The sequence below is a fragment of the Cynocephalus volans genome, chromosome 6, assembly GCF_027409185.1.
Source record: "Cynocephalus volans isolate mCynVol1 chromosome 6, mCynVol1.pri, whole genome shotgun sequence".
In the NCBI taxonomy this organism is placed as follows: Eukaryota; Metazoa; Chordata; class Mammalia; order Dermoptera; family Cynocephalidae; genus Cynocephalus; species Cynocephalus volans.
The window spans coordinates 120,963,870-120,976,439 of record NC_084465.1 but is presented as its reverse complement, the minus strand read 5'-3'; the positions used below and the strand labels follow the sequence as shown (position 1 = coordinate 120,976,439).

General features: G+C 37.9%; 1 protein-coding gene across 1 annotated transcript in view; it reads right to left on the bottom strand.

Annotated features, from left to right (window-relative positions):
- Window positions 1-262: 262 nt before the first annotated feature.
- LOC134381046 (phospholipid-transporting ATPase ABCA3-like) overlaps window positions 263-12,570 on the bottom strand; it is a 121,070-nt gene continuing 108,762 nt past the window's right edge. Inside the window, exons 26-30 of the mRNA XM_063101133.1 lie at window positions 7,804-7,991; window positions 6,980-7,150; window positions 6,449-6,630; window positions 750-823; window positions 263-385 (exon numbers count right to left, since the gene is read on the bottom strand). Coding sequence (XP_062957203.1) covers window positions 263-385; window positions 750-823; window positions 6,449-6,630; window positions 6,980-7,150; window positions 7,804-7,991 — 738 coding nt within the window. The remainder of the gene's footprint in view (window positions 386-749; window positions 824-6,448; window positions 6,631-6,979; window positions 7,151-7,803; window positions 7,992-12,570) is intronic.

Below are 12,570 nucleotides of genomic sequence, written 5' to 3'. Positions count from 1 at the left end.
CCTGATCAGTGCTGCTTTTTAATATTTCTAGTACAGAAAACAGGGATCTCAGCAAATGTTTTTACATTTGCACATGCTGGATACACAGGCAACTCTTCTAAATCTGCAAAGGAGACAAACTTTCTCCTTTGGGGAAATCTTTATTACTTAAATATATTTACACCAAGACATACACACATAGGAAAGCCCCGCTATGTATCTAGGCTGAGAGAGACATAGGGATCACTGGTTCCAAATGATAATCTCATAGCACTGTTTTTTCCTAATTATTTGGCTGATTATCTGGGTTAACAAAGGTCAGGAAGACTTGCTCCAGTGTTATCTGACTGACGGAATAATCTTCTAAATCAAATTGCTCTTTAGCTTTCTCCAAAATGCCAAACACCTTTAACAACAGAAAAAAGCACAGTTATTGCAATCTCCCCTTCAGTCCCAACCCAGATGAACCTCTTATCCACTTCCCCAACTCCTGTGAAGTTTATGTTGGAGGACAAAAGGCTCTGAAGGGGACATGAGAAAGTGGAAGGAATAGATCATTGAGAAACCGGGAGGACGCAGTTCTCTGTCCCCATTCTCTTGATGGACATGGATAGTAATGGGATTTAGGGGCAGAAATCAAAGCAATCAAACTCTAGGGCTGTTTGAAAAGTAACCAAAAGGCTCTGCTCCTCCCACAATGTCAGGCTGCCGTATGCATGCCTGAATCCGTAACACTTCCCATCATTGAAAGGCATGGTTTCTACTATCACCTTTGCCCAGCTATTGTCCTTGCTGGGAATGTAATAGTTAAGGATCCCTTGATTTTCATGCTTTAAGACACTGCCTAAGAAAAGAAAATAGGATAGGTGAATAATCTCACAGATTTCACTTAAAATTGCTAAAATATTGCTACATCTGCTTAATTATATATAGTGCAGGGGTGAATAGATGGGCTTAATACAAAAGGGCATATGAGCCAATAACCACTCTGTTTGGTATACACGACATGGTTAATGCTTTCAGCAGATTTACTCCTGATGAAATAGTTTTATTATGTAGAGTTCATAGCAATTATTGAGGGCAGGCTTTTAGGAATAATAAATTGTCAACTCTTGTGCCCAACGTAAAAAACTTGAGCTTTACAAAATTCTAATGTTACCACAAGACTTTATTCCTAAACATAAAGGGAATAGTTTTCTTCCAGGTTGGGTGTGTGTGCATGTACAGATGGTCCCCGAATTATGATGGTTTGACTTCTGCTTTTTTGATTCAAGTAGAAACTATACTTTAATTTTTGAATTTTGATATTTAATTTTATTATTTTTATTTTGTATTATAATAACACTTCAATTTTTACTGTTATTCAATAGGCTTTGTGTTACATAATTCTGCCCAAAATTGTAGCCTAATGTGCTATTATTGTTCTTTTTTCTGTGCCTGGGTTACTTCACTTAACATAATTTTCTCTAAGCTCACCCATGTTGCTGAAAATGGCAGAATATCATTCTTTTTTATGTCTGTGTAGTATTGCGTTTTGTACACATACCACATTTTCTTTACCAAATCATCTGTCAATGGACATTTAGGTTGTTTCCAACTCTTGGCTATTGTAAATAGAGCTGTGATAAACATGGGAGTGCAACTATCCCTTAAACATGATGATTTCCATTCCTTTGGGTATATACCCAGCAGTGGAATTGCTAGATCGTAGTATGGTAGTTCTATCTGTAGTTGTTTGAGAAAACTCCATACTGTTTTCCATAAAGGCTGTACTAATTAACAGTCCCACCAACAGTGTAGAAGAGTTCCCCTTCCCCTGCATCCTCACCAGCATTTGTTTGTCTCTGCCTTTTTGAAAATAGCCAGTCTAATTGGGGTGAGCTGATATCTCAATGTGGTTTTGATTTACATTTCTCTGATGATTGGTGATACTGAGCATTTTTTCATGTACCTATTGGCCATTTGTATGTCTTCCATTGAGAAATGTCTATTCAGCTCCTTTGCCTATTTTTAAAGTGAATTATTTGTTTTTTTACTGTTGTTTGTGTTTCTTGTGTATTCTGGATATTAATCCTTTGGCAGATGTATTGTTTGCAAATATTTTCTACCATTCTGTAGGTTGTCTTATTTTTTTTTTTTTTTGAGGCATTTGGTATTATTTTATGCCTCAGAGAAAATATTTGGGAGAACAAAATTATTCCTCTTGAGCTAAGAAAATACTAAAATAGTATTAAAATCTTAAAATAATTATCCTTAGAGTGATCTATACTATGATTTCTAAGTCCTTTACCTTAGTGTTGAAATCACTTGAAATTAGAGAGCCCGGCTAGGGTCCTACTATTGCCACCCACTAGCTATGTGGTACTGGGTTAAAGCTCCTAAATGTGCTACATTCCTTATAGTGGTTTAAAGAGAATTAAATAACTTAATACCTATAAATTTAGTGCAAATGTCAGCATATTTAAGGTAGGCTGGTCTAAGCTATGATGTTTGGTAGGTTAGGTGTATTAAATGCCTTTCCAACTTAAGCTGGGTTTATCAGGACATAACCCCATGATAAGTTGAGGAACATCTGTGGAGTGTGTTTGGTGGGGAGGAGAGCAGAACAAGACTCCCTCACTACTGTCATGATTATGCAATCTCTCTGTCATGTGAAAGAGGAAATCACACTTATAAATCACTCAAGTCAGGCCATGTGTTCTTGTTTCTTTTACAGGTAATAATCCACTGGAATGAGAGAGAAGAGGGTGATATCCATCCCTAATTTAGAACAAACAGATGTGTTTAAATGTATAAATGTATAGTTGCAAATTATTGCAAATGGAAACAACATGGGGTAAAAATGCTTTAAAGAAAAACATATTTACAATGGTTTGTATATTTTCTTAATATTAATCTTAATGCATATATTCTCTCCATGATCAGGGAAAACTCTTTTATTGTGAAATATTTCAAACATAGAGCTTAATGAATTATTCAAAACAAGCACTGATGAAACCACCCCACCCAGGTTAAGTAATAGTAACCCATTCATTTTCATGTGTGACTTCTAAGCCTTTATATCCCATAAAAATAACCCAAACCTTCATTGTTATTGTAGGAATCTCTTCTTCTTCTTCTTTTTTTCTGGTTTGTTTTATTCATTTATTTAATTGGCAAATAAAAATTGTATATACTTATTGTGTAAAACAAGTTGTTCTGAAATATGTATACATTGTGGAATGGCTAATTCAAGCTAATTAACATATGTATTAGCTCAGATACTTGGTTTTTTTGTGTGATGAGAACACAAAATCTATTCTCTCAGCAATTTTCAAGAACACAATACATTGTTATTAAGTATAGTAACCATATTGTACAATAGACCTTCTGAACTTATTCTTTCTATCTAACTAAATTTTGTATCTTTTGACCAACATCTTCCCATCCTCCCCCCTCCCCCAGTAACTACAATTCTACTCTTTTCTTCTATGAGATCAACTTTTAAAAAATTCCACATATTAGTGAGACTGTGTGAATTTGTATTTCTCTGCCTGGCTTATTTCACTTAACATAATGTCCTCCAGAATCCACGTTGTTACAAATGACAGGATTTTCTTCTTCTTAAAGACTGAATAGTATTCCATTGTGTGTATATGCCACATTTTCTTTATCCATCCTTTTATTGACAGACGCTGAGATTGTTTCTACTTTTTGGTATTGTGTGTAATGCTGTGATGAACATGGATTGAAGACATCTCATCAACATACTGACTTTATTTCCTTTGGATATATTCATAGGAGTAGGATTGCTGGATTATATAGCAATGCTTTTAGTTTTTAACTTTTTGAGGAAACTCCATAGTGTTTTCCATAATGGCTGTACTAGTTCATGCTCCCACCAGCAGTGTACAGGGTTCCCTCTTCTCCATATCCTCCAACACTGGCTATCTTTCGTCTTTTTCATCATAGCCATTCTAAGAGGTGTGAGGCATCTCATTGTGGTTTTAAATCACATTTCCCTGATAATTCATGATGTTGAGCATTTTTTCACATATACCTTGGCCATTTGTATGTCTTTTTCTGAAAAATGTCTATTCGGATTCTTTGCCCATTTTAAAAATCAGGTTATTTGCTTTCTTGCTATTGAGTTGAGTTCATTATATATTTTGGATATTGACCCCTTACCAGATGTATGGTTTGCAAATATCTTCTCCCATTCTGTAGGTTGTCTCTTCACTCTGTTGATTCTTTCCTTGGCTGCACAGAAGTTTTTGAGTTCAATGTAAACCTATTTGTTTATTTTTGCATTTGTTGCCTTTGCTTTTAGGTTAATATCCAAAAAAAAAAAAACAAAAAAAAAAACCATTGCTCAGACTGTTCTTATGGAGCTTTTCCCCTGTGTTTTCTTTCAGTAGCTTTACAGTTTCAAGACTTACATTTAAGTCCTTAGTCTATCTTTAGTTAATTTCATTCTTCTGAATGTTGATATCCCATCTCCCAACAGTGTTTATGGAAGAGACTGTTCTGTCCCTGTTGAGTGTTCTCGGCATCTTTGTTGAAGATCAATAACTGTAAATGTGTGGAGTTACTTCTGGGGCTCTCTATTCTGTTTCATTGTTTTGTGTGTCTATTTTTATGCAGTAGCATGCTCTTTTGGTCACTATAGCTTTGTAGTATGTTTTGAAGTCAGGTAGTGTGATGCCTCCACCTTTGTTATTTGTGCTCAAGATTTCTTTGGCCATTTGTGACCTTTCATGGTTCCATACAAATTTTGGGATTTTTTCTATTTCCATGAAAAATGTCATTAGAATTTTTATAGGAATTGTATTGAGTCTGTCAGTCACTTTGGGTAATATGAACATTTTAACCATATTACTTTTTCTGATCCATGCACATGGTATATCTTTTTGTTTATTTGTGTCTTCTTCAATTTCTTTCATCAGTGTTTTATAGTTTTCAATGGATATGTTTTTACCTCATGGTTAAATTTATTTCTAAGTATTTTCTTACCATGCTATTGTAAATGTTCCCCCCCCCTCTTGATTTCCTCTTTGGATAGGTAGTTATTGAATAGAAATACTACCATTTTAAATGTTGATTTTGTGTCCTAAAACCTTACTGAATTTGTTTTATAGTCCAACAGTTTTTTGGTATAGTTTAGGGTTTTGTGTATATAAGATCGTGTTGTCTGAAAACAGGAGAAATTTAACTTATTTATTTCCAATTTGGATGCCTTTAATTTCTTTCTCTTATCTAATGCTCTGGCTAGGACTTCCAGTAATATGATAAATAGAAATGATGAGTTCCTTTTTTATTCTGTCGTATTTGAATAGCTATTTGCTCAAGAATAATATAAGGGAGGACCAGGCAACAACCACTGCACAGTTGAGAATGTGTCTCAAACCCACATTCCCATTAAAGCTTTTGTGTCCAGGTCTTCCAGGATAGGTCAGTGTTTGGTGTCCTTCCTTCAAGTAGAGCAAGTTGCTAGGACAGCTCAGAGTAAATGAGATTTTCTGGTCATAGCTTCTCTTTGGGGTGATTTAGGCACCACATCAAATAGAATTCTGATGCAATAAGTACTCAAAAACATTTGCTGAATAAATGCATAAGTAAATATTCAACTTCTTATTGCATGTATCCATCCGCACGTGTCACAGGCACATCACAATCAGTATGACCAATAGTGAGGTGGTTAGGTTTCCACAAATATGGTTCTCCTCATCTGCTCTACCACTATCTTTTAAATCTATTTTCCAATCTCCTTTACTACTATGTAATCACTAATATTATTTTCCATTGCCTAGAAGATAAACTTCCAACTCTTCAGCCTGACACAGAATGGGAACTTCTGGGATATTTTGCTCAGTCTAGTAATGTGGAAACAAAGATAAAAAAAAATCATAATTACTAAAATCCTTGTTATGCCTGTGCTTTATGTTTAGGAAGGAGAGGTAAGGGACAGAAAAATAGTTTCTGTCTCTGGTACTGTGCCATGTAGGCAGAGAGGTGCTTATTGAATTTAGCACTCAGAAGTGGAACTACTCGAGAAGGAGGGAAACACTCACTGATTCTTCTTTGCATTTTGGTACTATATCCTAGTGGAGACAGTGAAAGAGCAGTGTTACATGCTTAGGGTTAGGAAAAATACCTTAAAACTTTGCATGGATAATATGTAAAAATAAATTGAGAATTATGCTCAAAATATGACTTTAGAGATATAATGTATATGAATAGCACGAATATAAAATTGCCTTATTAGGTGATGCAAGAGCTTGTGAGAACTTCTGTGTTTTTTGGTGAAACTACTTAGCATTTTCTGGCACAAGAGGTTTATAGTAACATATCACAAAAGGAACAGTGTGGAGGGTCAGTAGGTATCAGTAACTCCCAGGAAACTGGTATTGAAGACATAGATCATATGGATTGTGAGATCAACAAATATGATTTGGCACATTTCTAACAAAGTTAAAACAACTAAATTTACCTGGAAATATAAATGTAATGAAAATTTTAAGATCCTCTAATTTATCCTCAGTCTTGACCTTGACCTTCAGAGTGTAAATATTGCCAAACTTGTTCTTGAGGTGCTGAGGGCTGCCAAGGCACATGAGCTTCCCCTGTACCATGATGGCCAGCCTGGTGCAGAGGGCATCACATTCCTCCATACTTGCAAAAAAATAAAAGAGAGCAGAATGACTCAAGGTTAAAAAGTTCTCCTTCAGAGGACATTGTATAGTTCAGTCAGAGTCAGGATTTTGTGATTTTATTTTCAGTCAGATGTTGCATTTGCCAATCATAAAGCTCATAGTTGGGAAATAGAAAATCACTCTTGATTTCATAACTCCATGAGGACTCTTGGTTATTCCATACATTAAGATTAACATGAATCCTAATTCCTAATGAACTCACATACTTTGGAAAGTTCATTGTCCAATATTTATGGCCCCAGATAACTTCCTCTTACAGCCCCTACAGCTCCTGCTAACCCACACCCAAGCCTTCCACCAAGCCATACCTGTGGGAAGATATAATGATGGCTTTTCCACCATCACGTGTCTGCGTCACTGTGTTCCAGAGCAGGCGTCGGGCTTCTGGGTCCATGCCAGTTGATGGCTCATCCAGGAAGATAACTGAGGGCTTTCCCATTAGGGCAATAACAGTGCTTAGCCTTCGTTTGTTTCCTCCACTTCATGGCCAGGGAGAAACAAAAGAAGGAGAAACAAAGTGGGAGAAGAGGAGGCTATACTTAATAGTTACTCATAGGACAGAAATATCCCAAATGCTCGGAGTCCCAGCAAACACTTAAGATGGACACACACAATGCCAATTGTGTCTTTGACAAAGTAGCAGGTCTGAGTACAGGTGTCCATATCAACTCATTTTAATTTGAGATGGAAAGGAGCAGCTTTTATGTAACTGGTTTTGGCAGCATTATCAGCAGCATACACTTACTCATTCTAAGGGTGTCATGGTTTCCCAGGGACATAAAGCCCACCACAATTAAAAGGGCCTACATTCCTTTTTACTTAGGGGACAAAGTACCAGAGGGACACTAGGAAAATGAAGATGATCCCTTTTGAGGTAAAGAGGCAACAGTTCAATAGAACTCGGATATGAGTTTTCATCTGTGCAAAGGGAAGATGTAGAACTACATTGATGTGCCCTATTACTCCTGGCACCTGAAACCTAGCAGGACATTAGATAGTTTCACAGTTAGACAAATGTGTGACAGAGGGGCTTAGGTGGACCTGTGGGTATTCATTTCAAACCTCAGGAACATAGGGAATCACCTCAACATTAGCAGCATCAACAAAAAAGAGCAGCAGTATAGTGACTCACCTGTAGGTGCTGATAAGCCTGTCAGCATGAGACTCCAGTTCCAGTGAGTTCAAGTATTTGTTCACATACAGCTCAATCTGGGGCTCAGAGACTCCCCATAATCTGGCATACATGATCATTATTTCCCGAGCAGTCATGTATTCCAGCAAGGCATCAAATTGAGGACAGTATCCAATTCTCGACTTTACCTAATTATGAGAGTTGCCTTAAGTAAAGACCCAAGTCATCTATTCCACTGAACAACTGTGGATGGGATGAAAGATCTGCAGTCCTCCAGGCCATGCTTCTAAGAGTCTTACCAAGAACTTTTCTAGAGGGCTACAAAATTATGGCTGTTGGACCTATTATAATACATTGGGATAACAAGTTCCCTAATTCAGTTGTAATGATGTTGGGGATAATGATGTTGGGGCTGAAGAAGTAAGAAATAAAATTTCAGAGCCCACTCAATTTGGCAAATATTAGAATAAGAGATGCTCCCCTCATTAGTCAGAAACTGCAAGGGATGTATGTGGCCACCATGGATATTTTTGCAGTGTTCAATCTGAACAGCCATGTGTATGCCTTGTTCCACAGTAAGGCTTAACCAGAAGCAAAGCCTTTCTCTACCTCCACAAGCAGGAGACTGCTATGAATGGTGTTGTAGCAGTTTGCCAAACCCTTCTTTTCATTTGCTTTAAGGCACACATAGCCTAGGTAGCCAGAGAAAAAACTATGAATTTAAATTAACAATTGATTTACATTGATTACATACTATTCATTCCCCTAGACTCTTGGCATGGCAGTCTCCTGCAGCCCCCATTCTGGCTGACGTGACTTCCAGGGGATTTAAAGGGCTAGCATCCTTCCCACACTCCCTTTAATTTTTCTAACTTTTTTTCCTACTTGGAATCTGCGCACTAATGATTAGGACATTAAAAAATAGCTACATACACAAAGGAAACTAGAAAGTGACTGCACATGCTCAGGCAGAGGCATGGGCTCAGAAAGGATGTCAAAGACCTTAAGTTTACAACTTCTGGCTGATCCTAAGCACACAGACAGCCTACACAACGCAAAAATAAAAGCAACAAACAAAAGATAACCAAAACCCAGCAAAGTGAAGAGAATGACTAGAATATAATTTCCAGAGTTACCATATTTTTAGAGTCAAATTTCCAGTTTTTAAGAAAAACTCACAAGCACACAACACAAAGAAACAAAAACATATGGCCCGTGCAAAAGAAACTCATAAATAAGCCGAAACTCTTCTGAAAAAGACAAATGGCAGCTCTGTTAAACAAAGGCTTTAAAACAACTGTGTCAAAGATGCTTAAAGAACTAAAGTAAGATGTGAAGAGAGTCAAGAAAATGATGTACAAATGAAGTGGAAATATCAATACAGAGATAGGACCCCCCCCCAAAAAAAAGAAATTCTGGAGCTGAAAAGCATAATAAATGAAATTAAAAATTCACTAGAGAGGTTGAAATGCAGACTTGAATAGGAAGAAGTAAGAATAAGTAAACTTGAATATAGAACAATGGAAATTATTGAGTCTGAAAAACAGAAATAAAAAAGATTGCAGAAAAATGAATAGAGCCTAAGGGGCTTGTAGTATACCATAAAATGGAGCAAAGTACACATTGTGGTTATTCAAGGAGAAGAAGAGAGAGAGAAATGAGCAGAGAGAATATTTCAAAAAACAGTGGCTAAAAACTTCCCAAGTTTGATGAATATAAACATACAAGAATCTTAATGAACTCAAAAATAAGAAGAACACAAAAAGACCCACACCAACACATGTTATAATCAAATTGTCAAAAGCCAAAGACAAAGGATCTTGAGGAGGTGGTGGGAAGATGACAGACTAGAGGTGCATGGGGCACATTCTTCCCACAGGAAGGGACCAGAGCAACTAACAGACAGATAAAAACTGACAAGAGCATCTCTTCGGGAGTGTGGGAGTACAACAGGAGACTGATGAGGTTGCTATGAAGAACAAAAACCCAGAAGTATATCATAGAGAAGAGAGAGAAGCACATGGCTGCAGCCACCACCTCTCCAATACTGGAATCAGTGCAGGAAGAGTTTCCTTGGCAACAAAAAGGTAGGTGCACCCAAAAAGGAGGACCCACACCAGCCTCCATCTTCACCACATAGTCCCACAAATACTTTGGCAGGTCAAGTATGGACCCAAGTATGGACAGCACCCTACAAAAGTAGCACCCAAGATCTTTTGCACAGATGGTGCACTCCCCACACCCTACACTCAGGACCCAAGCCAATACAGATCAGTGCCAGCTTGAGACCAGAGCTGTTATGGGAGCACACCCTGCCCAGGTGCCAGTAGTCACAGTGCTTCCCAGCCTTAAGGCTCCACCCTCCATCTAGTGCACTCACAGGAGAGTCTGCAACTCCCTGATCCCAGCAGCTGGAAGCCTGAGCTCTGTTCTGCAGCTTGGGAAGCCAACTCTAGTCCTGCTGAACTGTTGCACCCCTATGTCCCACCCAGACCAGGCACCACCAGCTCCACCTCACCCAGATCCAGGTGTTTCTATGTTTTAGCAGGAAGGAGGAAAGAGGGAAAAGCAGGGAGAAAACTCTGGGCTGGGTGTTGGTGAGAAATGGGACCATCTTCTCCACAGGGAAAAGGGTAGCAGTGGTAGTGCTCTGGCATCAGGGGATGGCCATGGTGATGGCTGTGAGGTTGTGCTTTTCTTTGTGGTTCAGATGCTGGACTGTGATGGGCAGGGCTGCTGAGCTGCTTCCAGGGAGTGGATGGGACTACTGTGTGAGCCCTCAATGGAACACCTGTTCCTCCACTTGTGGGCAGTGGGCAGTACCACTGCATGGATGAGTGATGGGGTGCTTGCTCTAGCCACCTGTGGGTGCTGGGCAGGGCCACATAGACTGGCACATGTCAGGGCATCCAGTCTGGCTGCCTGTGGGGGCTGTGCAGGGCTGCCTGGGCCAGTGTGCTTTGGGGCATCTGGTCTAGGCACCTGTGGGGTGGTGATGGAGCTGGTTCGTTTACTTCTGAGTCTGTTGGCAAAGTTGCTGAGTGGGACCATTCAGGGTGGAGTCACCAGTCCACCTCTCTGAAAGGGGTGAATGCATCTTATTTTCCCCGGCCCAAGGGCATATTTGTCATGGTAGAGGCTAATGAACTGTCTTTCCAACTTAGGGGCTCAGGTATATACAACTCAGTCAGCTGGTGGAGTTGGGGATTGGGTGTTTACAAGAAACTCACCTTACCCATAAAGACTCACACAGACTAATACTGAAGGGATGGAAAAAGATATAACATGGAATTAGAAACCAAAAATGAGCAGGAATAGCTATTATTATAGTGCATAAAATAGACTTTAAACCAAAAACTATAAAAAGAGACAAAGAAGGGCATTATAGAATGATAAAGGGATCTGTCAAGCAAGAGGATATAACAACCATAAATATGTATGCATCCAACATTGGAGCACCCAGACACATAAAGCAAACACTATTATACCTAAAGAGAAAGACAGACCCCTAACAAAATGATAGGTGGGGACCTAAACACCCCTCTCATCACTTTACAGATCATCTAGGCAACAAATCACAAGAAACACAGAATTTAAACTAAACTTTAGACCAACTGGATTAGACAGATATCTATACAAAATTTCATCCAACAAATACAAAATATACATTCTTCTCATCAGCACAAGGAACATTCTCCAGGCTAGGCCACATATTAGGCAACAAATCAATCCTCAACAAATTTTTAAAAATGAAATCATTTCAAGTATCTTTTCAGATCACAATGGATTAAAATTAGAAATCAATAACAAGCAAAACTTTGGAAATTATACAAATACATGGAAACTAAACAACATAGGTCAAAGAAGAAATTAAACAGGAAATCAAAAAATGTCTTTGAACTAATGAAAATAAAGAAATATCATACCAAAACTTACGGCATACTGCAAAAGCAGTACTAAAAGGGAAGTTTATTTCAAGAATGCTTACATCAAAAGAATGGAAATTTCATACAAACAACCTGATACTACACCTCAAAGAACTAGAAAGCAGGAACAATCCAACCCCAAAATTAGTAGGCAGAAAGAAATAATTAAGATCAGAGCAGAACTAAATGAAAAAATTTTTTAAAAAAATGTTAAGTATAATAGGCCAGGCACAGAAAGAGAAATACTACATGTTCTCACTCATAAGTGGGAGCTAAAAAATAAATGAATAAATGAATGAGTAAATAGAAACAATCAAACAAAGAAACAAAAAAGATACAGCAAACACAATAATACATTGAACTTTCAGAAGGAGGGAAGAGAACTGTAGTTATTAGAGAGGGGAAAGTGGGAGGTGGACAGTAGTTAGGGAAAAATTGGTTAAAGAGCCCAAAGAATGAGTACTTTTTGGAGTGATGAATATTCCAGCTATTCTGATTTGATCACCAGATATTATGTACAAAAATACTAATAGTCAACTCTATACCCCCAAAATATGTATAATCATTTGTTTCAATACAAAAACAAAACCAGAAAAAAATCAGACAGAATAGTGAAAGCAGCAAGAAAGAAGCCAGTTGTCACATTAAAAGCATACTCAAGAAGGTGATCAGCAGATTTCTCATTAGAAACTTTGGATACCAGAAGGCAGTGGACTAATATATTCAAAGTACTTAAAGTATAAAACTGTTAAACAGGAGTCCTGTCTCTGGCAACACTTTCAAGAATAAGAAATTAAGACATTCCTAGATAAACAAAAGTTGATGTAGTGTTTTTTTCCAA